Source organism: Echeneis naucrates, chromosome 8, assembly GCF_900963305.1.
Source record: "Echeneis naucrates chromosome 8, fEcheNa1.1, whole genome shotgun sequence".
Classification (NCBI taxonomy): Eukaryota; Metazoa; Chordata; class Actinopteri; order Carangiformes; family Echeneidae; genus Echeneis; species Echeneis naucrates.
This window is the reverse complement of record NC_042518.1, coordinates 2,132,408-2,157,980: the sequence shown is the minus strand read 5'-3', so window position 1 is coordinate 2,157,980 and position 25,573 is coordinate 2,132,408. Positions and strand designations below refer to the sequence as shown.

The 25,573-nt window shown below is 44.3% G+C and overlaps 4 protein-coding genes and 1 long non-coding RNA gene across 6 annotated transcripts; 4 read left to right on the top strand and 1 right to left on the bottom strand.

Moving 5' to 3' along the window:
* Positions 1–586: 586 nt before the first annotated feature.
* LOC115047200 (tripartite motif-containing protein 16) lies at positions 587–6,294 on the top strand. Its single transcript, XM_029507991.1, has 5 exons — positions 587–608; positions 4,168–4,341; positions 4,449–4,511; positions 5,230–5,369; positions 5,614–6,294. The coding sequence occupies exons 1-5, from the start codon at positions 587–589 to the stop codon at positions 6,016–6,018; spliced, it is 804 nt and encodes a 267-aa protein (XP_029363851.1). The 3' UTR covers positions 6,019–6,294.
* A 954-nt stretch (positions 6,295–7,248) lies between these two features.
* On the bottom strand, positions 7,249–11,558 carry akt1s1 (AKT1 substrate 1 (proline-rich)). 2 transcript variants are annotated; one of them, XM_029508883.1, is made up of 7 exons: positions 11,423–11,558; positions 10,883–10,933; positions 10,049–10,802; positions 9,695–9,962; positions 9,524–9,607; positions 9,269–9,444; positions 7,249–7,412 (listed from the first exon to the last, which is right to left on the bottom strand). In XM_029508883.1, exons 3-7 carry the CDS (start codon positions 10,439–10,441, stop codon positions 7,275–7,277), a joined length of 1,059 nt encoding a protein of 352 aa, XP_029364743.1. In that variant the 5' UTR covers positions 10,442–10,802; positions 10,883–10,933; positions 11,423–11,558; the 3' UTR covers positions 7,249–7,274. The 2 variants fall into 2 exon arrangements, with proteins under 2 accessions (XP_029364743.1, XP_029364742.1); XM_029508882.1 differs by having other exon boundaries at positions 10,049–10,784.
* A 1,373-nt stretch (positions 11,559–12,931) lies between these two features.
* tbc1d17 (TBC1 domain family, member 17) lies at positions 12,932–19,431 on the top strand. The gene is made up of 17 exons (XM_029508169.1): positions 12,932–13,000; positions 14,007–14,102; positions 14,182–14,259; positions 14,354–14,465; positions 14,547–14,730; positions 14,883–14,994; positions 15,413–15,583; positions 15,695–15,820; positions 15,932–16,035; positions 16,144–16,238; positions 16,362–16,478; positions 16,573–16,673; positions 16,807–16,906; positions 17,150–17,247; positions 17,807–17,923; positions 18,010–18,096; positions 18,662–19,431. Exons 1-17 carry the CDS (start codon positions 12,974–12,976, stop codon positions 18,815–18,817), a joined length of 1,881 nt encoding a protein of 626 aa, XP_029364029.1. The 5' UTR covers positions 12,932–12,973; the 3' UTR covers positions 18,818–19,431.
* Positions 19,432–19,541: 110 nt separating this feature from the next.
* Positions 19,542–21,167, top strand: LOC115047325 (uncharacterized). The gene is made up of 3 exons (XR_003841006.1): positions 19,542–19,591; positions 19,769–19,823; positions 20,190–21,167. It is a non-coding gene; the product is annotated as an uncharacterized LOC115047325 (long non-coding RNA).
* Positions 21,168–23,167: 2,000 nt separating this feature from the next.
* Positions 23,168–24,821, top strand: ccndx (cyclin Dx). The gene is made up of 4 exons (XM_029509362.1): positions 23,168–23,422; positions 23,498–23,713; positions 24,231–24,557; positions 24,672–24,821. Exons 1-4 carry the CDS (start codon positions 23,180–23,182, stop codon positions 24,819–24,821), a joined length of 936 nt encoding a protein of 311 aa, XP_029365222.1. The 5' UTR covers positions 23,168–23,179.
* The last annotated feature ends 752 nt before the right edge of the window (positions 24,822–25,573 follow it).

Below are 25,573 nucleotides of genomic sequence, written 5' to 3'. Positions count from 1 at the left end.
GAATTTTAATTCAGTCATACAAGAGAAACAAGCATGGGTGCTTTTGATTTCTGCAAATATGACGTAGCTGTACTTGAATATTATGCTTCTTTGCACAACAATGAAACTGGAAGGAAAATCTGTGCACGTCAAGTACGACCACGAGCTGCCATTTCCAAACTCAGGCTGCAACAGCAGTTCAGTTCACTTTTCCAGCAGGATGAACTGTCCGAAGGCTGACGCCTAAAATCAGTTTCTCGTCGTGTGAATTCAGACAAAAACAAAAATCTCTGGGATTATTCCAGACTTGTGGGCATCACATTTGACCCCCACATGGCTCCCGCGCACATGCTCAGTCCATGTGTATGCAAATGAGCGCGCATATTTGGGATGTGCTCGTCTTCATCCATCTGATCCCTCCAGAGGATCAGGAGTTTCGTGTGACAGGACCGTCCCTTTAGGTGCCCGTTACGTCCAGCCACCCTCCTCCCTGCTTGTCTGACCCCCTCCCCACTCATCTGGATGTTAATAAGAGAGACCCTCCAGAGACGCCCCGGCATCACGGACCCGAGAACCTCCCCGTTTCCCAAACAGCACCGAGGGAATCATGCCTGTGCCCAAGAAAGCAGGTAAGAAACCGTCCTCACCTGAGTCAGGAACATCACACCATGTGGCCCACCAGCCAAAAGCTCATTGAAGTTATAAAAGATAGAGTACAGATGAGAAGTGTTTGTAACTTAATGTGACATTTGATTGCTGATTGCTGAAAGTCTTCAGACAATAAACACAGTTAAATTCTAATTTTGGTCCGAACCTGCAGTTTGTTTGCTTCCCTAAAATCTGCAAATCCTATTAATAGCATCAGCTTTTTTTATTTCATATTCTCATTTTGATTTTGTGGTTTCTTTATTTTTCAGTAATCACACAATAAGGACAGACCATTTCAGTATTTTTCATCTTGAGCGTGTCGTAAGCAGGAGAGGTTGATTTGTTGCCTGTCGCTGTGTTGTACTGAGTGTTTACTATGCTGTTTATTTGATGTTGTTAAGTCTCTTCAAACAGACCATCCCTGTCAGTCCGGCCAGAGCCAAACATCCTTCCTCACCTCAGATTCTGCCAGTTTTTTTCCGGCCCATTAATCATGTCACCAAAATGCATGGATTGCTCTTTGCCGGGGCAGTTACTGTTTCCCACAGTGTCGCCGCTGCTGCTTCCCAAATTCCCTCAAACGTCAGGGCTTCATCTGCAGTTTCACATCTCACGTTTCCTGTCGCTCTTTTCTCATTCCTCTGCAGCTGTCATTGCTTCGTTCTCACAAACTGCTCCAAATGGAAATCCATTGTGCCCCTCCCTGCCTGTTTTGGATCATTCTAATCCATGCTCACTGTTTCCCGTTCAGTAATAGCTTCAATAACTCAGACACCCCACCCCTCCCGTCTAACCCTCCCCGTGTGTTGTTAATCCGTCCTCTGGCAGCTTCAGTAATGAAGTGTGAAATGCTGCTCAGTAATTCAAGTCCCAAAATGTAAAAGCCCATCTTGGTTTTATTTCTGGCTGTTTGATTCTGTCATTATGTAAAGTTCGACCCCCCGGCCTCTGTGCTTGACTTCTCTTTCAGGAATTAGCACCATCAAAAGTTTACTTTGTCCGATAATTGACAATAAACCGATGTGATTAGCTCGTATTGGCTGCAGAAAGTATAATAAAGACGGCAGAATAAATAATTTGAAGTTGCAGCTCTTTGTTGGAGCTTCTGAAGATTCAGAATTTCCAAAACTTCTCATATTCACTGTTCCCAGGATCGTCCATCCTTCATCCATCTGTTTGATTTCCGTCCTGATCCTGAGGACGGATGAATGGACCCCCCCCCCCCTTCCTCTCCCCCTCAGCTCGCCCTCGGTGGGATGTTCTGAACCTGATCTGCACAGATAATGTAGCTGCGTCCCACTGAGAGCGGAATCTGGGAATCTTCTTGGAGCATCGTGGAGATCCGCCGCTGACCTTTCAGGCTGGGTGGGCGGGGTTGAGGTGTTTTGGATCCACACCACAATCTTTCATCCTTTTGCAGTTACACTTTCAGTCAGAGTCTTCCTGGCTGCTTTCTACAGATGATCTCTGTGCCCTTAAATATTTTTATGCCTCACATCTCAATCCTCCCCGCTCGATCTCTTCATGTCTCTATTGCCTCGGTGTCAAGTCATCCATCTCTTTGAGTACCTGTTTAGTACCGCGGGGCTTTCCTGTTGATCCCACTGGAGCGTGGACAGACAGCTCTGAGGGTTTAATGTCCAGAGTCACAGAGTTCGCCCGCCCCCCTCCCAGTCTGTCGGCCTGATATCTCACTCCAAGGTCAGAGAGGTGGTGTAACATCTCATAAATTCAAAGATGAATTTATTCGCGGCATGTCGTTTCTCCTGTCTTCTAATCTCTGATGAACCATCGAGCTCCTCGTCTCACCTGTTTCACTCCTTTAATCAGAGAAGGAAAGACAGATGACGCAATCTTTCACCAACAGGCTGCACCTGACCTTCGTTCGGCGCCAAAGTCTCTCCTCCTCTGTCCATCTGCCGTCCACACCGACTGCTGCACTGCGGACATGTGGACTAAATCCAAACTGGAGTCGGTGCTGTTACAGGATCCTGAGCCTCATTCGGGCCTAATTAATATTTCTGCCTGTCCAGGCAATTATCGCATTTTCTGGTCTTAATGGCTTTGGTCAATAATTGCCTTCCACATAAGTGTCTCCTTTATGGCAGTAAAGCTGTATTTAGGCTTTAGGGGGAGGAAACTCACCTTCTGTAAACCCCCTCGAGCACATTTCTAAGAACTGCAGCTCAACGGGATTCAGAGAAAGCGACATCACCTCCCACCCCCTGCAGATGTTACACCAGGCGTCCATTTGTCCTCCTGTCCTCCTTCCCCGGTCGTCCCACTCCTCTCAGGTCTCCGGTCCTGCAGGGGGGAAGGTTTATGTTTCCTCAGCCTCAGATATGTACACCCCCCCCCCACAACTGAAAGAGCTGACTCTCCTCTTCACATTGCACACAGGTTCCAGCAGTGCATGCCAAAAATCAATACACCCGCAGTCACTCCGAAAAGGAGGCACTCATTCAGAGCATGTTAATAATGTGATTTATTTAACCTTAACGATCTTCTGGGTCTGTCTTCAGCCATCAGTTTGGACAAACAAGCTACGGAAGGCATAAAAAAAGAGCTCAGCGTCAAACCTGATCTCTTCACTTACCAATTTCTGTTAACCCCAAATAACCAACCGACACTCAGCTTCCTGGACAGATCGTAACCTCAAACAACGATTGCCACCATCTACTCTTAGCAAGAAACCAGGTTAGGCAGCATTTTCCTTCATCATCATCATAAAGGACCTTATTCTGGAACAGTGAAGTATCCTCATACAGTTGGGGGAAATTGGTATTTTTAACATTAAATAGGAAAAGTGGAGGAAAAACTGGAGGGTAAGGTTAAATATAAGCAAATATGTTTTAAATCATGTGGAAAAATCCTCTTCCCAAGCTCGCTAATGCATTTACTTCACAGCCACGAGCTACAAGGGAAGCTCAGTTTGAAGCCGCCTTCTGTGGCGTCGGGAGGAAAATTCAGCAAAGCAAAGACGAAGTGAGCTAAAAGTGATGTAACCGTCGGATAGGTGAGCGAGAATGATGGGTTGGCGGGGAAGGTGGGGGTTAGTCGTCTGTGTGAAATCTGAGCGACGGTAACATGAGCGTGGACGACCTACGCAGACGTGGCGAAGGATGATGACCAGACCGGCCGGGACTAGTTTTTCTCCGAATGTCAGGAGACACAGAGTGACTCACAGACTGGAGGAGGAACAAACGAATACAGATTACACACCAACCCACAACATGACAAACGTGCCCCGGGCAGCCTGAAGTAACAGCATCGTGCAGAACATATATTCTTAGACCCAGACCCCCCGCTGTCAGTGGCCATGATGTGTGTCCTTTCACAAATGGACGGCCAGGCCTGCGGATTCCTGATGTCGAAACCTAAAACCCTGAGCAGCGTTGGGGGAAACTTCATGAATCAGGGCTGAGCCAACATTGCACACATGCTGGTGTGTGATCGACTGTACATTGAGAGCGGCCGCAGGTGATTTACTGCAGATGAATGGCAGCCTGACTCTGACTGAAGGCTGCAGAGAAAGATGAGAGGGATTAAAGCAGCCGGCTGCAGTTTACTCGTCTGTTCCATCCACGGCAGAGTCGTGCTTTTCATTTTGTACCAGGCGCCATAACACGTGTTCACATAAAGACAACAGAAAAATTAAACAAAAACTCTCTCTTTTTCTTTTTCCAGGAAGGAAAAACAGCGCTGTGGAAGAAGGTAAAGAGCAGCTCTGAGTATTCCTGTAGTTGTCTCAAAACGATAATGGGATCACTTCATCAGAATTACATTTGACTACACTAATTCTCTTTTCATCCCCGTCTCAGAAAAGCTGCCGCCATACGAGCCGAATGTCCCTGAACCCATCACCAGGGCTGACTTCATGAAATGTGAGGCCTTTTAATTTAATTGTCTCGGAGCTGCATTTAGTGACATTAATATATATAGATATGTGAAACCAGCCTCCCCGCTGTCTCTTTCCAATTAATGCTACAGGGTGTTAATTCAAGATAATTGCGCCATTTGTGGAGCCATTTAGTCTGCAAATATAAACATCATCAGAAAATGAAGTCAATTTATAGAATGACAAACAAAACAAAAAGAATGCAGAAGCAAAAAAAATATAAATCCAAACATTAATCCCCTGAATTACTTATGTATTTCATTTGAAATGTAGCTTTTGTGAGTATATTGATTCATAATAAGTTCATGATAGTCAGAAAATAGACAGAAAAAAATCTCCTTCCATGGAGCTAAACCAGATTAAAACAGAATTGAGAATATTTGTGTTAATAAACCATAAATGACTGATGATGAATACATTCAACAGCAAAAGTACTTAAAATGAATGAATAAAGAGCAACTGTTTGTAGTAGCAGGAACTTTATTTTAAAATTTGAACTGAAATTAACTCAACTAGTTTCAATTACTGAAACCTTTTTAAATATTATTCATGAAATCAGATGAACACCAGCAGGACTCAATCATACCTGACTAAAACTACCTTGTAAAGAGAAAGTAAATATTTTCTTTTTCAGATCTGTGTGTTTTATTTTCATGTGACCTGTTTTCGTCTCATCCTTATGCTTCCGGTTTCCTCGTTTCCAGATTGGTTCAAACTCTCTCTGGATGATAAAACTGCACAGAAACTGCTGTGGATTTCAGAGGGCGGGTCCAAAGTGGCTCGTACATCCGATGCAGTTTGCCCATATCCCAACAGACCTGAGAGATATGAGCACTCGCCACAGGTGAGTCCTGAACACGCTCGGCTTTAAACTGTAACAGGATGCTTTCAGATTAAAATCTTACTGCGAGTTATTTCAGTTTATTCTCACTCCGTAATAAACTGTTATATTTCTGTGCATTCATTCGTGTTTGCATCTAAGAAATGTAAGAGAAGTTTTGTTTTGTCTAAAAATGACATTGAGTTTTTTATTGACAAAATGACTCAAACTGTTTCTTCTCTGCTCTAATTGTGCCCCCCCTCTTCAGGTGCTCTGTAAGGAAGGTCTGCAGGGCTCTCGGGGGTACTGGGAGGTGGACTCTGAAGGCTGGGTGGTGATCGGGGTGGTCTGCGAGAGCGCCCCCCGGAAAGGCCAGGACGGGCCCTGCGGCCTCGGGGAGAACAGCGCCTCCTGGGGGGTGGGCTGGTCCGGCTCCTGCTACCAGGTCTGGCACAACGGTGAAAACGTAGACGTCCAGCTGCCCCCGTCCTCCACCATGGGCATCTACGTGGACCAGCCCGCCGGTATCATCAAGTTCCTCCTGGTGGAGGGGGAGGACGAGAAGGAGGTGCGGCTGATTCACAAGTTCAAGGAAAACATCCAGGAGAAGGTTCTCCCCGGGTTCTGGGTCGGCACAAATTCCTACTGCCTGCTTCGGAAAAGGGATCAGTGACAAAGTGACGAGGGTTGAAACCTGCTGGGGGGGTTGGAGGTCGGAGGTCAGAGATCAGAGGGTGCACATTTAAGATGGAAAAAGCTTGTGATGTTTGGGGAACAAGTGTCAAACGCATCAGGACATCTGAGCTTCCTCTGGTGCACGACGGAAGATTGTTGAGTTCATAAATTCTTTTATTAACTGCTGTGTGTTTATTTATGTATTTTATGTAGAAATAAGCAAAGTTGTGCGTTTTTATTACCCACAGGGCTTTGCATGTAATCGGGTGTTTAATTTTAGAGCCTATATATTTTTTAATGTAGTCAATAAATTCATCAATTGTGTAATGAGATTGAAAGTGCATTGCGTTTGCATGATTAGCTCATTTTCCTGCCGTGGACGGTGGAGCGCTGAAGCCCTCTGGAGGATTCCAGTAACACTGCATGGTCACAGGTAATCAATACCAGGAGCCTTCGCTTGTCTTGGTGTTGCTCCTTTATTTGAAACATAAAAGTATTTTTAACGGAACATTTATTTGATTTTCAAAAGTCAGAGATGGAGGTTTGTTCCTTGTAAATCAACCCATCTCTTTCTCTCTCACACACACCGTTGCTTTCTCATTCATTCATTCACGTCAACGTATCTGGAGCAGAAAAAAAGAAAAGAAAATCCCCAATAACCCAATATTGATTTACAATCATTCTATCAGTCAGTCATTCATTGGCAAAAGTAAAAGTACAAATAGGCATGTCACCAGGAGGTGCTGGTGTCCTCCGCTCACATTTTGAAAAGCCACAAGCTTCATGTTAACTTGGCCGTTTCTCCAGTTTCTACCCCTCTGAGGGGCAGATCACTCCAACCTAATGTAGTGTCGGCACGCGTCCTTCGCTTGCACTGTGAAATGTGTAATGGCGGGAGATGGGGAAGGAAAAGTGCGGGTGAAAATGTTACTAGCGTTCATGACATTTCTTTTCTTCGCTCCTCGAAGCATGTGCCGTTAATTTTGGTTAGTGAGGAATAAACGGAGCAACGAGCTGCAACGCCGTTTCACATACTGTACACACATCCAGCCAAGATAACGCCTCCTAGTGTTTCCTTCCTTTATCGCTCTCTCCCTCTCTCTCTCTCTCTCTCCCCCTCTCTCTCTCCCTCTCTCTCTCTCCCTCTCTCTCTCTCTCTCTCTCCCTCTCTCTCTCTCTCTCACTCTCACTCTCCCCCTCTCTCTCCCCCTCCCCTTTCTCACCCCCCTCTCTGCCTGTCTCAACCGCTCTCTCTCAGTGTTTGAGGGAGAAGTCCCCCGTGTTGAGCCGGGGCCGAGGAAGGGCCCCAAACATTTCCGTCCCGTCGGTGGCTCCGGGGGCCAGCAGCGCTTTCATACTGGCCGCGATGTGCTCCAGATCCGCGCAGCCCACCTGAAAAGACAAGCAATCAGAGGGGCCGTTACGTTGGGGAGCGTCCCGTTAAGACCTCTACGGTGTTTCATTTTAGAAAGAGTCTGCAAGAGAACATCCTCTCTGACATTATACCTCACATGGTGACGGTCACATGGCCTGATGGAGCCGTCATGGCCGTTAGCTTGTGCATCAGAAAAAACAAGAAGTGAACTGTTTCTTTGTCCTGCTCTTTAGATGGCATGACATACATCTGTGTCAACTGACAGCAGGACACACAAAACAAAATAACGGCTCTTTCATTTGTGGTTTGAATGTGTCTGCAGGATGTTTTTTACGGGTAATTCTTAGATTACCTTTTTTTTATTGGTTGAGGGGAAAAACATGAGGATGATGAGACTCAAATTAAATTAATAACTTTCCCTTTTTTAACTTGTCAAGGTGCGTCAGCCTTAAAATCTGGTGTCAGTGTGTCATTTTACTTTTCATTATTTCAAAATCATTTGATTTGAGTTATGATTGTGAGACAAAGATACAGCTATCAGAGGTAAACACTAATTATTTCCTAACAGGTCAGCACCAGAATGACTGACAGAGCGGTGATAACCTGAGGCGCTCTCATATCGGTGCAGCACAGGTCTGTATTATTAACTAACCTGGATTCACTCTGAGTAATCTGGATCATGAAGCTTGAAGTCAGTTCATTCTGCGCAAATGGCACACTTAGTCTGGCACAAGATCAGAACCAAGGCTGCTTGAACAGGCTACAAATTCCAAATAATATCTTATATATTACAAATAATATCACAATATGAAAGCTACCAAGGAACAGGAAGATTATTTTAAATACAGTCAGAGCATTAATGTGTAGGCCAGGACATGCATTTATTATCCACAAAGAAATTTGGGCGTTTTTTTTGTCTAATCATTAACTTTGCAATGTAGTTTGGATTTCTGCTGAGTTTGAATCCATCTTGTCAGGTCACTTGTGGTCAAACTAATCAGTGTGGCATCACAGAGGATACAGCTGTCTGGGTGTTTGTGGCTGTCATGCCTAAATCTTCTTTACAGACTGGTTTGTTGTGATGTCGTGCTTATTCAGTGGTGCTCTCATGCTACCATTCATCCAATCAAGACGTTTTTTTGTTTGAAGCAGGCCTCCTACAAAGCTTTCACAGGTGGTTCTGTGTAACAAACCATCTGGTTCATCAGTTCAACTCAAAAAGACACAGATGAAGCTATAAAATCTAATTAGACACAAATGATGCACTTAAAACAGTAAATAAGGCAGTTTTAGCTGCAAAAATGATAAAACTGGCTGAAATGTTGCAATGTGTTTTTTGTTTTCCTCTTAAAATGTGAGGGTGAGTGCACTTTTTATTTCCAAACATCAAAGATTTAAAACTCTATTAGGTTTCTTAATCTTATCAGGAATGTTGCTGCTAGAGTGTAAATGATCTGTTATGAGACTCTGTCTCAGATATAATTATCGCAGACTACAACACTCTGATCTTCATTAATATCTGTTGTAAACTCAGCACTTTTGTCTCAAACACAATGACAGTTGAACAAACTCTGCAGCCACGATTGATGACTGTTGGACAGAGCACTCAGTTTTTCCAGTCATGTGATCGGTCAGTGACCTCTGATGCTAACCTCTTTCAGAGGAAAGGGTTATTATTATGGTTATTGCTGTTGTAGCCCTGAACTTAAGCCTGAAAACATGATTTAAGCCCAAAGAGAGATGCTTAAACCTCTAATCTCACTGTGTGAGACAAGCTCCAGAACGCTTTAATCCCAGGATGCAAACCAGCAGCTTTGTCCTTTTGTAAAGTGACAGTGTGTGTGTGTGTGTGTGTGTGTGTGTTTGTTCTCACCCGCTCTCCACTGTTGCTGTCTCCCTGAGCAGCCCGGTTTCCTCTGCAGCCCCACACGGGCACCGACACAGGCAGCGACCGGGCCAGAGCCATGGAGTGGGGCTGACGGGACGCGTAGGCTGCCTGACCCATCGCCATGCCACGAGGAGGGGGAGGAGCATCTTCACTCAACGAGCCTGGCACAGACAGAAAAAATAAATGAGTGTAGATGATGCACCTGCGTCGACGTGCAGAGTCACAGCACCAAAGTCTCACCATCCGTGCTCTCCTCTTCCCCGTCAGACTCAAAGAACGGCTCGCAGTCCCGGGACAGAGAGTCCTCGTCCATGGAGAAGACACCTGAAGCAGGACGATGATGATGAAGAACCTCTGAATCGATTTTGATTAAAGTATTTAAAGAAACGGATAAACTGCACGGTTCCTCACCAGCACTTTCGTTCCCATAGGTTCTCCTCTCCTCGTTATCGTCCTCCTCTTCTTCATCTTCACATTCCTCTTCCAAATCCACGATCCCAGACCTTTGTCTCCCTCGCTCAGCCTCCAACACACTCTTCTCCCGTTCCCTCTCTCCGTTGACATTCTGCCCAGGGCCCTGGCCGGTAACCGCTCCGGAGCTGTAGATTGACGGGTAGCTCCGAGAGTAGAGTCTGCTATTGGGACTGACTCCGCCTACTGTGCCGTCCCCTGTGAAGCTCTGAAACAACAGCACAACAACGTTATGAATGCAAACATTGTGAATGAGCACCCGAGTGCCGTTTGGAGCACAAACAGGCCACTCACCCCCCTGTGTCCAGGGTCAGAGGTCGGGTCAACCATCATCTTGTTTCCTCCCTCCCCTCCGCTCTGGCGTGTGTGCTTTTGGGCTGTTAGCATGGTGGTGGAGTGCAGCACGCCGATGTCCTCCATGTAACGGCACGCCGACTCAGCCAGAAACCCTTGGCCCCACACGCTGTAGGAGAAATCGCATTCCCTCGGAAAGGCACTCCCGCTCTCCTGCTTCCTCACCCCATCTCCTTCTCCGGCGGACAACCGGAACTTCTTACAGGCTGTAAGTATGGCCAGGTCACAGCCTGACTTTTGGCAATACGTTTCTGCGGCAGAAAGCAGCGCCAGCCAGCTCTCCTTGTGGTTGTCTGGGATCTCGGGCTCAGACGACTGGGTGATGGTGGCCATAATGCTGCTAAGTGCTGTTTACAGCTTTCTTCAATGGACTGGCTTGAAGAGAGCAATGCTGATGAATGATGGATGAAGAGATTTGAGACCTAGACTAACCAGAAGCCCAGATACGGTTGATTGTGAGGACATCAAACTTAACAGAGGACAGTTAAAAGTTAACAGTCGGCGTTAACTTTAACAGGCGGTTAACTTTGGTAGCTGTGGTGCATCTGACTTTGCTTAGAGCGGCAGGGGGTGGGGGGGGTGGGCTTCACTTCAGTTTTGCTTCTTCTGTCTTGCTGGTGTTTGGATAATTTTTGCTCTGGTGAAGATGCAGATGTTGTGGGGGGGGGGTAATGATCTGTCAGGTAGAGAGGCACTGGGTGACTTTAAGATATGATGTGATATGTTATATTTGTATATATATGGGTGTGTATAAATAGTGGGCGGTGTCCTTACACACTGGAGAGCCAGGGGAGAGAAAATATGTTACCAAGTTGCTGGTGATACCTGGAGAAACAAAAGAGGTGAAAGGAAGGAAGGTTTAGTGCGACACTTTAAAATGCAAAGGCGACTGATTTGCCCTCTGTGGGGGAAGTTTGGAGATTACATGTGTGCGTGCAATTAAGTGCAAAAATGAATTTCCTCTAAATCCACAGCAGCCGATCTGTCCTCGGACTGTCGCAGCCCCCACCAGCCGATGCTAACAACTGTAGCTACTGTAGCTTCGTAATGACCCAGCTCTCTGCTGACCCCTCCGGGCTGCCGTCCTTGCAGCCGTTTCTGCCCCCGCTTCAAACTGCATGCTAAGGGCTTTTCTGCACGGTTGCTGTCACCGTTTGTGCAGCAGCAGCTGTTGTTGTTGTTGTTGTTGTTTATCCAGCGCAGGGTGCAGACCCTTCATGACGGACGCACATTTTCACCACCATTTTTCAGCCTTTAGCAGGAGCCGAGCCGAGCAAGTGTAAATGACAGAAACCCGAGAAGACGCTGACCCACCTGTTCAGCTTCTTTCGGCCCCGTTACCGGATGTTTGTCGACCTTAAACTTCACTTTTTAATCCCACGGTTCTTCTTCTCTCACGGTTTCTCTCCCCTCGCTAGGCTCTGCAGCAGCACCAAGCTAGCACGGACTCATAAAGCCGTTTCCGGGTCTGAATTTCAAAATACGTGTCGATGAACGGCCGTGTTTTTGTTTTTTTGTTTTTTTTTGTTTGACGAGACGTTTATTTGACAGCTATAACATTAATTTAAAAAACGCTTACAGCTCCTTTATTTGGCCTTACATGAGCTTCAGAGTGAAATTAAATACGCCATCATCACGACATACTGTTTGATGAGCTTGAAATATGATGCACTCCCATAAACGTTACCACTAAACAATAACCTGAATTAGTGTAACTGCATATAGAGAAGGATAAAGTAAAATAGCAGCAATCTGTTTAAAATTAGCTCCGATCAAAACATTTTAATTCACAAGTATTACTTCCTGTGCTAATAAAGAGTACTTCTTCCATCGCTGTTGGAAGGGCGGATTATCAGCAATCTATATAACTAAAAATGTGTTGGTGGTATACAAATGAAACAGTTTTTTTTTTTCAAAGCTCCATCTGAGCAAAACATTTTTTAATCTAGTTGATGCTGTTAATTTGAAACGCTAAAATCTGCACTCTTCCGGCTTTGTTTCAGTTTCTTGGAGTTGGTCTGACGTCACCTGTTCGAACGCACGTTGTACACGTGACCGTCCTCTATGGGCGGGCTCGTACTCGCCGTGTCCTCGTGCACGTGTGCGGCCCACCAGTTCCTCACCTTAGTCCTGGGAAGACCCAGTCCAGATCCAGGCCCAGGTCCAGACACAGGCCCAGGTCCGGGCCCAGATCCAGGTCCGGGTCCGGGCCCAGATCCAGGTCCAGAAAAAGTGCCCTGATTTCAGATCCACCCACTGATTCCCCTCTCAGCTGGCAGCTGACACCTGAATATATTTCAGTAAAGACAGACTTTTTGTGGTTGTGGAGGAATAAACATTTCTAAAGGTACACCCCTTCCTTCCACCAGTTCACTTCACTCTGGCACGATGCTAGCTTTTAGTGAAAACTCTTTTTTTTTCTGTATTTTTGAGGCGAGTTATTTTTATCCCTGTAGCTCTAAAAGTCCTGCTTTCTATCAGGAATGGCATTAAACAGGCGTTATTATTAATATTCTCTCTATTCCTGCTAAGCTAGCCTGCCACTAGGTAAAATATAATATAGGTTTGGTCGTTATAAATAAGTATCAATATTAATAACACCTTGTCTGTATTTTCGTTCTTTTAACGGTAAACAACGGCGACACTGCCTCTTTTACTAAAACATTTATGTTTGTAAACAGGAAATAATAATAAAATTGTACAAAAATAAATCAAACATATAAATTAAAGTCATATCTTGTTCTACGATCTGATTGGCTCTTTGCTGTGTGGGCGTCACAGACGGGGGGCGGGCTTCCGGTCAGCAGGAGTTGTGACGTAACATTTGTTTTGGACAAACGCAGCGGAGACGCAGGCGGCGGAAGAATGGAGCAAACCGGTGAAGATTATAAGGTATTACCGGCTTCATACTGTCGTTTACCGAGATTGTTTGTCTTCTTCGGAAAGGTGAAAGTGTTCTTTAATAGTCGGTTTCTGTATTTCGGGCGGACTAAGTGCAGCTTTTCATCGTTAGCTCTTCAAGCTAGCTGTGCTGCCTCAGTAATGATGTCTAAATAAAATCTGTCAGCTGGCTGCTTTTTAAGATGTCGGCCTGCTTTACAGCTCACTAATAATCGGGTATACAACCTTTGTCGACTGTGTCAGTCGATGGCAGTTCACCATAACCAACCACGGCTTGAGTTTCCTGTTTGTGTGTTGTGGCATGTTGAAGTCATGTGATGTGACTTTTACCAGCACTGTTATGTGATGACATTTCTGCCATCACTTCTGACTCACACTTTTACCCTGGACATGCTGCTCCATCTGCTCAATGTTTTCAGTTTGTGTTGCTCAGTGGACTGATTAAGAAGTAGTTTTTTTGAGCACAGTGTAATCAAAGCTCTGGAAGAGTTGGTCTCAAAATGTCAGTAATTATTCATTTTTTCCTGCTAGATTCAAAAGGGAAGCCTGAAATTAGAATTAGAATGATGAAACTAAAAAATGTCACAGCACATTTTAGGGGATCTGACAACAATCCAGAATGAATCAGAGGAAAAGAGCAAATAACAGGAAAGGCAGCTACTGTAATGGTAAAATGTTTGATTGTTAACACACACCAAATTCTCTCTGTCAAATATGAGGATGAAATAATGCATTTATCCCTCAGAGAAGACATATTAGTTAACATTGTCATTGTGCCATTATTGTAATCATAACATAATAATGTACTATGTTTTACCTACATGATATTGAAAATTATTAATTGAGAAGTTAAGAAAATAATCTGAAGATTGATCAAGAACAGGACCCCTAGTTAAACCTCTGTTTGACTCAGCTAACAAACCAACCAGACCTGTTCCCACAACCTGAATCCAGCAAGGAATAGACTCATTCTTTCTTCAATCTTCTTCCCCCACAGCTGATATTTGAGAAGGAAGGGGTGTACCTCCATACAAATGCCAAGAGGAGTAACCAGGACACCACAATCCCAGGATTTATTCGTATTGTGGAGCGGGTAAGTAAAATGTCTGAGTCAAGCCTGATACAGAGAGGGAAATCAGGAAACGTTGGTTTTTATAATATCTTTGCTCTAGGCTGGGGTGCCAGCTCTAGAGTGGAGCCCACTGGAGGATGAAGGTCACAGTGCTCCGGCTGTACTCTACTCCAAAAAGGTAAATAATTGTATTTTTGCTGCACATGAAAGGACAAAATATTAATGCACCTTTTTGTCTCAAAGTACCAAAAACTGTTTGGTTTTTCAAATAGGATGGAGAAGGTGGGGAGGAGGATACAAACTTTGATCCTGGTTATGAACCAGACTGGGCCGTTATCAGCACCGTGAAGAAGGATCGGGAACATGTTCCAGTGAAAGCCTCAGGTACTGTTTGGACAACTTTTGGTAAATAGTTGTGTAAAGAAAGGATGAGTCAAAACTAATCATTCCTTGTGTTTCTTGCAGGTCAGTGGTCATTCTCTCTGCCTCTCTCAGAGCTGTACTCTCTGCGGAGGGCCCGGTTCTCTTTGGGTCGAAACTTCTTAGTGTTGACCAGTAGAGGTGGGCACCCACTGCCCCCTCTGCACTTCCACAGAGGAGGAACCAGAGAGCTTCTGCGTGCTCTGAACCGTTACATCATCTTGGACCAGTGAGTCTCATGAACTTCAACACCAGTTGTGGTGGTGGTTGTCTCTTTAAGTAGTTCATTTACAGCATCAGGCAGAGCTGTACACGTCTTTGTTGACACATCACATGAGTGGGGAAAAAAAAATATCACATGGCTCCCGTTGTTATCTTCAGGTCACCAGTTGACGGGCGGCTCTTTCTTGCCTACCCGCATGACTCAGGTGCTCTGTCCCAGTCCTTCGATAAATTGCAGCTCCTTGATGATGGTGGCTCAGATCTTGTCTCGGTAATTAGTTTTTATATATATATATATATATATTTCATTTTATTTTTTCTTGTTAATAATAGCTAACAGAAACAAGATTGGAGAGAGTCATATATGGTACAATGGTGTTATTTCAAACAGCATCATAGCACATATTGATCATGAATTAGCTCTCTGTTTCCAAAGGTTGTTGATCAGTACTGATTAACTGGTCAAAGTCTGACTGCAGTCCATGCTTTGTCTAAAAAAATTAGGATCCCAACCTCCTCTGACATTCCTGTTGTGAAATATGGACAATGTTGTAGCACATGACTGCAACGTGTCCCTGTTCAGACAAAAACACAGCGGAAGTCTATCAAGATTGTTACAATCGTGACTCAACATTAACAGCCCTGCTTCTCTTCCTCTGTGTAATTGTGTTTTTTCTGCACTCGAGCAGAGGTTCATCCAGGACCCGTACGCCACTACATTCGGAGGGTTCTCCAAAGTCACAAATTTCTTCAGAGCAGCCATCCGACCTCCAGAGTCCCCAATCCACTTGCGCACTCCACATGATCCCAACATGGCCCCCCAGTCTGATGAAGAGCCTGGATTTGAACTCATCACCTGTGTAAGAAATCAACAACATGCAGCCATTAGTGTGTAATGCAGAGATGTTAGAGATAATAGGACATACTGACACCCATCAGTCGTTGATATCTATTTCTGTTTTTCCATGAAGGGAGTAGAGCTCGGTCCCCGACCAGAAGTTACCAGGGGGCAACCCTTTGATAAATGGGAAGAGTTTCTGGACCCAGAGGGTCGTGTGAAGAACCCAGAAAAAATCAAAGAGCTTGTGTTCAGAGGGGTAAAAATGAGAATACTGTGAAAGTATTTATGTTTCATGCCTGTGGGGCATTTTCTGTTTGTGCCTTTCAGCCAGATGTTCGTTTCTTGATGCTGTTCCTGCTTCTTGCAGGGCATCATGCCATCACTAAGAAAGGACATCTGGAAGTTCCTCCTGGGCTTTTATCCGTGGAACAGCACTGCTAAAGAACGGGAAGATATTCTGCGGGTCAAAACGTTAGTGCTTCTGCCACTTGAGAAACGTTTCTCTTTGCAGATCAGCGTATTTTCCTCAAATGTCTAACCGATAGAGAAACCCCTTTAATGCCCCCGTTGTGTCTGCAGGGACGAGTATTTCAGAATGAAGGTGCAGTGGAAGTCGGTCAGTGAGGAGCAGGAGATGAGGAACTCCCTCCTCAGAGGCTACAGAAGCCTGATAGGTCAGTTCTGTGATCGGCCAAAAACAAAAACAGACGATCTGTTCATCACAGCGTCAGTCAGCTGCCGGTGAGAGCTGCGACTGACGCTGAAGTTCAACTTTGTTCTTTGTTCTTCTGTGTCAGAGAGAGATGTCAACAGGACAGATAGACACAATACATTCTTCTCTGGGAACGACAATCCAGGACTGACACTGCTGCACGATGTGCTGATGACATACTGCATGTACAACTTCGATCTTGGTAGGTGTCCTAAAAATAAATAAATTAATAAATAAATCAAATGTACATTCCACCACAATTTCCGAAAATCATTTTTACTCACTCCTCTGTCCAGGTTATGTACAGGGGATGAGCGATCTCCTTTCTCCGCTCCTCTTCATCACCCAGAATGAGGTGGAGTCCTTCTGGTGTCTGACGGGCTTCATGGAGCTGGTGGTTAGTAAAAATGTCTCATACTAAAGATTCTTAAGGTCTTAAATGAAGTCGGACCTGAGTTAGAACTGGGTTTAGAAGAATCAGCATGAAAGCACTGGTGACTGGCAGGCTTGTGCTATTTCTGTCTTTGCAGCATCATAACTTTGAAGAGTCCCAGGAGGCCATGAAGCAGCAGCTCCTCCAGCTCAGTATCCTGCTGAAGGCTCTGGACCCAGAGCTGTGCGACTTCCTGGGTTCGTCTGCTAATATTCATCCGTTCAGGCTGGATTTTACTAAAATAAACTCTAACAAACATAACGAACAAAAGCTCCCTCTAAAATCTTTTAGTTTTGTAATAAAAATCAGCAGATGAGGTGCACAGCAGGGAGATATGCAGAAGGATGAATGCTAAATGAGAGGAAGTGGCTAACTGAAAACATGGAGTCTTAATATTATTCATTTTTAAGAAGCTTGTTCTTCTCTCTTTTGTCCCCCAGACTCTCAGGACAGCGGCTCACTTTGCTTCTGCTTCCGCTGGCTGCTCATTTGGTTCAAGAGGGAGTTTCCCTTTGAGGACATCCTCACTTTGTGGGAGGTGAGAGTGCAACCGTTGAGATGCATGAATATTTCTATCATGGCACAGCCAGTCAGGCTCACTTCCCAAACCATTAAACTGATGTCACAGTATTTTCTTGGTGAATAAGATAAGTACATTTTCCTCCAAATTTTTCTGAATGCGGACTTTTCCCTTTCCATTATATGTGTTTTGATATGTTGGAACCGGTGGCATGGTGGTTCAGTGGTTAGTTATGGGTTTGAACCCTGGGCCTGGGGCTTTTCTGTGTGGAATTTTCATGGTCCCTGTGATACTCATGCTTCCTCCCACATCTCATCTTAGGTTAATAGATGACTCCAAATGTGCCTGTAGGTTCCAATGTGAGCATGAACGGTTGTCTGTGTATGTCAGCTCTGTAATGGACTGGTGGTCCATCCAGGGTGAACACAGTCCTCGCCTCGAAATGTGGAGATCTGCAGGTTTAGGATAACTGGTCAGAGTTAGGGTCAACCCTGTAGGCTAGCCACCTGTCATGGGAGAGCCCCGCCTCCCTATTTCTGTGAATAGATCACGGATGGATGGATGTTTCCTTCCTCAGGTAATGTGGACACGTTTCCCGTGCGACAACTTCCACCTGCTGATCGCCTGTTCGATCCTGGAGTCCCAGAGAGGAGAGCTGATCGGCTCAGATCACGACTTCAACACTATTCTGAAGGTGTGTACCGCTCGCAGTTCATCTTCATAGTACAGCGTTGTTTTCATCTGTCGACAACCACATTTTCATCTCTGATTAACCTGCAGCACATCAACGAGCTGACGATGAGGTTGGATCTGCAGAGCATTCTGTGCGGCGCAGAGGCAATTTACCTGCAGCTGGTCCAGTGCAAGGTGGGGAGCGCTTCACCTCATTAACATATCAGAGCTGGAGGCTACATATGATGATCTTTCAGCTTTTTTTATAATGGGGAGGGGGACAAATGCCTCAGTCTGGCTGCTGTTTTAAAAGCTAATTCAGAAAATATCAAAAGAAGCTTCAAGGTACACAAAATATGAGTCATTAATACCTCTACAGCTGCTGATTTCTAATCAGGAGAACCTGGGAACCTACTGGGGTTCAAGAGAGGATTACAACCATGAGAAAGAAATCAATTTCTTTTCATTTTCACCAAAATAATCTGAAAACAACCAAAAAAATGCTTTCATAAAAGATCATTAAAGTCCATTATTAACATCATTAACTGCTGCAGCAGAAATGTTTGCATCACTGCGTGAAACGTGAATTTAAATAAAATTTAAATGTTTCCTTTTCATCCATTGAATCAATAAAAATGAATCCCATTTATTGTTCTGTACTGTTTATCGGTGGTGTTTGGGGGCTTGGTCATTTCGACACCTTGTCTGAATTTCACATAAATCTTGACTTTATCATCTTCCATCTTCACTTCCTCCCCAGGAGCTCCCCCTGAAGGTGCAGCAGGTTCTGGGTCTCTACTTCTCTTCCAGCTCTGAGGAGGACAGTCCAGACTCCCAAGCCAGCGAGACGCAGCACCACCTGGGCCAACGTGAGGGCGGGGCAGCCGCCGCAGCACACGGTCCCGCCTATCCTTAAGGCCGCAGGTGGACTCACTAAGGATGTATGAAAGATATTTATATATGGAAATATATATATACTGTTTATGATCCTGTAAGAGGGAATGAAGATTGTTTGGTGAAGGCTGTTGTTTTGTTGTGTGGGCGACAGGGGGCACTGTTGGGGTGGTTTTCTTTTATTTACCCATGAATGTTACCATCCACCATGTTTAAACACTATAGCCGTGCTTGCTGTGTCCTTTTTCTTCATGATTGCTGTCACCATCTTCTCCATGGCAGCTTGTTTACACGTCCTCTGTCTCGGCCTTCCATGCTGCTGTTTTACCTTTTTTTTTTTTTTTTTATAACTGACTTCTCCATTTGTCACTTTGGTCTCTGTGCATTTTGTTTAGACTATGATTTCCACTGTTGTCCCCCCCACCAATGCTCCTGAAAAGGGAAGAAGATGAAGAATAAACTCTCTGGCAGCACCATGTTAATACTGAACGATGCCATTCCAGCCCTATGCAAACTTTTTGCATGCCTTTATAGTTTTCACATGCAGTGTGGTCAAATTTAAAGCTTTGTAATTATCTGCATAGTTTCATAACATTTCCATCTGCTGATTGTTACAGAATAAATGGACGCATCTTACTAAAGCAACCAAGTTTGTCTTTTTCTACATTTATTTAGAAAAATATTTTTAAAATAAAATATTTTATTACTTAACTTTACTTTTATTTTGACAGGATGACACACAGCCAGGGGCCTCATGTCGCACCTGAACCAGGGCCACTTCAGTTGAGCTTTAATGGTACATGTTCTTCCAGCTGAGGCACTGACCTGTTTCTTCATTTAATCAATTTATTTTCAGTGGTGCATAGAAGAGTAATACATACTTTCATATACTTTCACTAAATATATTTACCACATTTCTGAGGTAAATAAACGTATTCTTTTTATTATTATTATTAATTTCTTCTTCTTGAAGGGACCTGACCCCTCGGCTAAGAACCACAGGACTAAACAACGTCGCTGTGAAGGAAGTAATGTAAACTTTTTTATTTTTACATCAGCAAACCGTTCAACACAGGACTTTTGTTGTCTTTTTTTTTTTTAATACCTATATCAGAAAGAGGAATCATTCCACCACTGATGAGCTGAGTTGATCAATAAATATGCTGCAGGAATAACATTAGAATACAAAAGAAATATTAATTTAGAGAAAACTGTGAATAATTGTTAACAAACTCAGATTTTCTGCTCCTGAATGTTGTAATGTGGAAGCTGATGAATCCTACTTATCAGTCAAACAGTCACATCTCTTTGTTCGCGTGGTGTCTTAACTTGTGAACTGGTTAAACTTTGCCCTCTCCCCCCTCCTCCCCCCTCCTCCCCCCACCGGCCAGCAGGTGTCTGTGCGAAGTGAATGGTGGACGGGGCAAAATAGGACCTCTGTTCTCCACTGTCCCGGGAAATGAGCTGGAAAATGAGGGGCGGGGAGCCACTCCCCCATCAGAGGACCTGCTGCACGCCTCCTTTTGGCCGGTTGCTGCCTCTTTCCCCCTCCATCCATGTTGTTTGAATACAGCTGCGACGTATGAATTTAGCAGGCAACTTAAACACGCCGGCGGTCTGTCACTCTCTTCCTCCTCCTCCTCCTTCGTCCACCCCAACCTGACCTCACATGACCGGCAGAGCCAAACTTACTCAGTCCTTCATTCAAACTCAATCTGCTTTCAGCCCCTCTCAAAGCCTGTTTTATGGGCGAAGGCCTTGTCGACAGCTTTCAACCCCATATTCTCTCACTCAGACCACAATCGGCTGAGTGTTGCAGGATTACGGCCTCTTCATCTTGTCATTATGCTGAGTGTCTTAGAAAAGCTCTTATCTGTCCTGGATGATGTGACTGTGCGTCTACTCCCTGAGCTCAGTCTCTGCGTCACCGGGGAAAACTTTAGTCTCAGTCTGTGTATTTGTTGTTTTTATTTGCTGTGTCTCATATCCCTCCGTTAGACACTTACTTTGAAAAGTGCTCTAAGAATAAACTATTATTTTTTTATGATGAAAGGGATGAAGGGCGCAGCCAATTCTCCCTTTATTTTTATATTTTTATCAGCAGAGCTCATCCATGACGTGAGGCCATGAGGCCTCGTCGGAGCCCGTAAATGGAGTCACTCATACCAGAGTCGTTCCAGCTGTTCTGTCATTCATCACCAACAGAGAAAATACATCAAACTTACATCACTTCAATAACACATAAGATTTTTCCCCCTTTGGATTTTCTGTGGTTTTTACCACACAGCTGTAGCTGTTAACTCAGTACATTTACTCAAGTACTGGACATTATTTCTATTTTATACTGCACATTTTCTGCAAAAATTCAACTTGCTCCCGCTACAAAGTAAACAAAAGACCACAACCATTAATGCATCAGCAGCAATAATCCAGTAATATAATATACAACATAATGACACTATTGTTTTAGTTCTTAAACAGAGTTCATCTTTTAATTTAGGTAAATATTTCTATTTAGTTATTTTTGTTGTTGTTGCAGCATTTCTACTTATTGTGAAAGGGTCTGAAAATTTCCTCCTGCACTATTTATATTGAATAATCAAATATGAAAATCTAAATAACAAAATAAATGATTTCCTCTTAATTAAAACCATTATATGCAGTGTAATCAGTGTAAGACGATTTTTCTATGTTGCACATGACAGTGAATCTGCTGTTAGTCAGTAGAAATGATCCTCTGCTCAGTGATGAATAGAGTATGAATTATTGATGCTGAGCTGAAATCAGGCCGGCTCGACGGCGGCGTAGTCGTCCATTTAACTCCTATTTAGAAACACGAGCTGCCACTGAAGCCTTAATGTGTGAAAAGCCACCTGTAATGACTGTGTCATATACAATCTGTATTCTCCACTGGTGAGTGCGACCCCATTGTGACCACTGGAGGAGTCCCCGGGGAGTGTGTGAAAAGTGTGTCTACCCCATGAATGTGTGGAGTGTGTGTGTGTGTGTGTGTGTGTGTGTGAGAGCTGCCAGCAGCAGGCAGAAGGCCAGGAGCTGCTGTCTGACACTGATTTGTAAAAGGAGACAATACGGCTCATTGACCTGCCCGGCTCCACTGTCTGTTGCACATACCTCGCCCAGCCCTCCCCGGTGGCTCCGCTGCTCTTTAAACACGAGCAGCAGATTGCCACAGGGGGCAACAGGGAGGGAGGGAGGGGTGAGGGCACAGGTTGCTTTGACAATGAGAGTCCTCAGAGGAAAAAAGAGAGAGCAGGCTCGAGGCCTAAACTTTGACGAACACACTCAGAAAAGAGAAAAAAGAAAGAAAATCCAAACAACATCAGTCTTCCGTGAAATATTAAGATTAAAAGCGAGTGAAGAAGTTCCTAAACTTTCAAAAATAGATTGATAATAAATGCATCTCAAGCTGGTTGGTGACAAACTTCTGATAATTTTCTCTGTGAATTGTTTTCTAAATCAATTGATTCAATTATTTGTTGATATTTGTGCTCTTTGCTTTCAGTGTCTTCCCATTTTGTTGTTTGGTTTATGGAAATAATGAAATCATAATAATAATAAAAAAACTGCCAAGAAGTTCAAGATGATTAAATCCTAATTCTTTAAAACTGAGCGTTTATTTTACTTTTTTAATCTTTATGAGAAAACATTGTAGTAAATACTGGGTGAAACAAGACAAATATAAATTTGTTATTCAAGGTTAGAAAAAACCTAAATTGTGCTAATTTGGTATTTGTCAGGGAAAAAGGAAAACACATGCACATGAATTTTCTTATTTAATGGTTTCTGTATATTTTGCAGGTATAATTCTATATTTTGTAAAATCTTTCAAAGAGAAGTGTTGGTCAGAATGAACCTGATATGTTTCACATCCATCCTGCGTTTGACGTGTCTCCTCACGATGTAAACAAACACCCTCACCCTTTTGTCATCCCATTCCCATTGTCAGAGTCTGGAGGTGACCTTTTCTCTCCTCCCCTCTGCCTCTCACCCCTCTCACCCTTTTCTTTTTTCCTCCCTTCTCTCTTTCACCATCGAAGACAAGCTGTTGCTCTGTCCCTGCGGGCCACTCCCTCTCCCCACCTGTTGAAGTGATTGTTGGAGAAGCCGTATTGTTGTCTTCTTATTATTTTAAGTCACTTACAACTGTCCCCGCCCCTTTTTCTTCCCCTCTCACAGCCACTCCCTCTCACTCTTTCTCCCCCCTGCTGAGTATAAAGTCTGGAGGAGACAGTTGAGAGGTGAAGCAGTAGACCAGTACACGAGTCCCAGTAAGGAGAAAGAGGAGCTGAAGGACAGACGCTGCCGTGCTTGTTTCCCCATTTGGACATAAACCAATTTGTCTTTTACCCATCAGGCCGTGCAGATGGACAGAGGCATGTCTGTGTCTCTGTGGTGTGAGGAGGTGGAGGACGACCAGAGTGAAGACCGGGACCAGACCGAGGGTCGAGCCCAGCTGCGAGCCGCCTGGGACCCCACTGTGTCTGGGCACCGTGTGATCCAGAGGCTGCTCCACACGGAGGAGCGCTACATGCCCTCCATGCTCTACGTCGCCCTCATCCAGCGGGATCCAGAGCGCAGAGAGGAGCTGGCCAAATGGGCCCTGGAGGTACGATCCGCTCTGCATCTTCCTCACGACCATCAGGAGGGCGGCAGCTGTGACACCTCTGTCTTTTCCCTCCAGGTGTGCTGCGACTGCGGCTGCGACGAGGCCGTGTTTCCTCTGTCCGTCTCTCTGATGGACAGGTTCCTGTCCGCCTCTCTGTCTCTTCCCGTCTCACCGTACTGCCTGGCCGCCGGCTGCATCCTCATCGCCTCCAAACTCACCGAGTGTGACAACGTCACCGCTGACACTCTCTGTGCAGCAGCCGAGTACAGCTTCCAGCATTCAAACCTGCGGGTGAGCCAGTCACATACTGACTGTAGATACTGTGACGGATAAACAACAACAACGGCAACAACAGCAACACTCCAAAAGACTGTAACTTCATTTTGGGGGGTCATTTCCAGCTACAAGCCTAAATATCATCACTTAATTCAGTCACACTGCGACAACATTGGGTGTAGAGTGACTTAAACTCACTTTCTGTCACAGTGAAGCTGGCTGTTCACATTTTATGGTGTTTAATCTTAAAAGACAATCTCAGAGTTGTCACATCAAAGGATGATGAGTGCAAACATGAGGAAAGGAACAAATACTGATTTATCATTGATGAATGTGATGATTTGAAGAAAATGTTCAACTTTTTAAGTCCATACATGTTTCTGTCTGTACAAATGTTAGAAACGAGTGAGTAAATGTCCATCAGTGATTGTTTCAGCCAGAAGATTGTATCACTGAACTTATAAAAACACACACTTCCACCTTTCTGCGTTCCAACCCGTCTTTCTAACTCTTTGACTCTTCCCTCCTTCAGGAAATGGAGCGTGTCATCCTCGCCACCCTCCGATGGGACACAGCAGCAGTGACCCCTCAGGACTTCCTCCCACATTTCCTGTCCTCCGTGGAGCAGAGAGGAGACGGAGACGGCGGTGAGTCTGAGGAGCAGCGGCTCTCCACCCTGCGGCGGCACAGCGACACTCTGGCTGCCATGTGCGCCTGTGACTCCAGGTTTCTGGGGGCGCCGCCGTCACTTGTTGCTGCAGCATCTCTCAACTGTGCACTGCGAGGTCTGGGCAACAAGGGCCCGTCTGAGCTGGCTCTGATGAGCGAAGTGCTGGCAGAGCTGTGCCAAACTGACCTGGTGAGTTTTAGACGGCCAAACCTGTGTTTTCTTTTCTTTTTTGTTTTTTTCATTCAGGGGGAGAATTCCATCTTTGTCCAAAATCACAAAGTTTTCTCTGTCTTGCATCCCCAGGCGGTGCTGCAGTGCTACAGCGAGATGATTGAATATGCCCTCCACCAGCGGCTGAGGGGGGGGCTCCAGCAGAGCCCCACCGAGAAAGACGATGAGGTGGAGACTGAAAGGCCCGGGACGCCGACTGACATGAGAGAGATTGATTTCTGAACACTGAATCAATTGTGTTGAATTGAAAGTGTAAATCAATCATATCCCTTCAAGTTCATCAGTCAAACTGATATAAATTAAAAATGACCTCAAAATGCTCAGACATGGTTTTATGTATTTAGACTGATTATTGATTCTTATTATTTATTTTTTACTTTATTTATTTGTGAACAACTTTGCAATTATGTGCCATATTTTATCATCTATTTCTATTAATTTTATTGTAGCATTTCGTGTTGGTTTGATGCATATTTATACTTTTAATTTATTATCACGTGCAATGGTTGACTGCTTTGATGTTAATTTATTTCAATATGCCATGGCTTTGTGTTATTGTACTGAATTAAATATACAGCAAATCTATTTTTCAAACTATTAAAAAAAGTTTTGTAAATATTTTGTGCCTTTGTGTTATTTACCAATGGGATAATGGTGCCTTCAGGTGTTTTTCATGAGCACAGACTTTGCATGCTCTTTGAGTTTGTCACAATATTGTTGCAATTCATCTGCCCCCAGTTTGCCACACAATAACTCACTGAAGGATGCTCAAGCCAGATAATGTTCTGATGGCTGTTTTTTAACAATTTTATTTTAAATCACAAATTTCATAGTATTTTTAAGCTAAAATAAACCAAAAAGATGTTTTTTAATTTTAAACGTATTACATATTTTCTACTACAACAAGACATTATTTTAAATAATTAAATCACAATCCAGGATTTTATAATTTTTATATTTCACGAAGGAAAGGA

Excerpts from the sequence above, each read along its gene's own strand:
- LOC115047200 (XM_029507991.1), top strand. The coding sequence starts at position 587 with ATGCCTGTGCCCAAGAAAGCAG. Across the intron at positions 609-4,167 it reads GCCTGTGCCCAAGAAAGCAG|AGGGATTAAAGCAGCCGGCT; the intron begins GTAAGAAACCGT and ends GAGAAAGATGAG. Across the intron at positions 4,512-5,229 it reads CAGGGCTGACTTCATGAAAT|ATTGGTTCAAACTCTCTCTG; the intron begins GTGAGGCCTTTT and ends CCTCGTTTCCAG.
- akt1s1 (XM_029508883.1), bottom strand. The coding sequence starts at position 10,441 with ATGGCCACCATCACCCAGTCGTCTGAGCCCGAGATCCCAGACAACCAC. Across the intron at positions 9,608-9,694 it reads CTATGGGAACGAAAGTGCTG|GTGTCTTCTCCATGGACGAG; the intron begins GTGAGGAACCGT and ends GTCCTGCTTCAG. Across the intron at positions 9,445-9,523 it reads GGAAGAGGAGAGCACGGATG|GCTCGTTGAGTGAAGATGCT; the intron begins GTGAGACTTTGG and ends TGTCTGTGCCAG.
- tbc1d17 (XM_029508169.1), top strand. The coding sequence starts at position 12,974 with ATGGAGCAAACCGGTGAAGATTATAAG. Across the intron at positions 16,239-16,361 it reads AGGCTACAGAAGCCTGATAG|AGAGAGATGTCAACAGGACA; the intron begins GTCAGTTCTGTG and ends CTTCTGTGTCAG. Across the intron at positions 16,907-17,149 it reads AGAGCTGTGCGACTTCCTGG|ACTCTCAGGACAGCGGCTCA; the intron begins GTTCGTCTGCTA and ends TTTGTCCCCCAG.
- ccndx (XM_029509362.1), top strand. The coding sequence starts at position 23,180 with ATGGACAGAGGCATGTCTGTGTCTCTGTGGTGTGAGGAGGTGGAGGAC. Across the intron at positions 23,423-23,497 it reads TGGCCAAATGGGCCCTGGAG|GTGTGCTGCGACTGCGGCTG; the intron begins GTACGATCCGCT and ends TTTTCCCTCCAG. Across the intron at positions 24,558-24,671 it reads AGCTGTGCCAAACTGACCTG|GCGGTGCTGCAGTGCTACAG; the intron begins GTGAGTTTTAGA and ends TTGCATCCCCAG.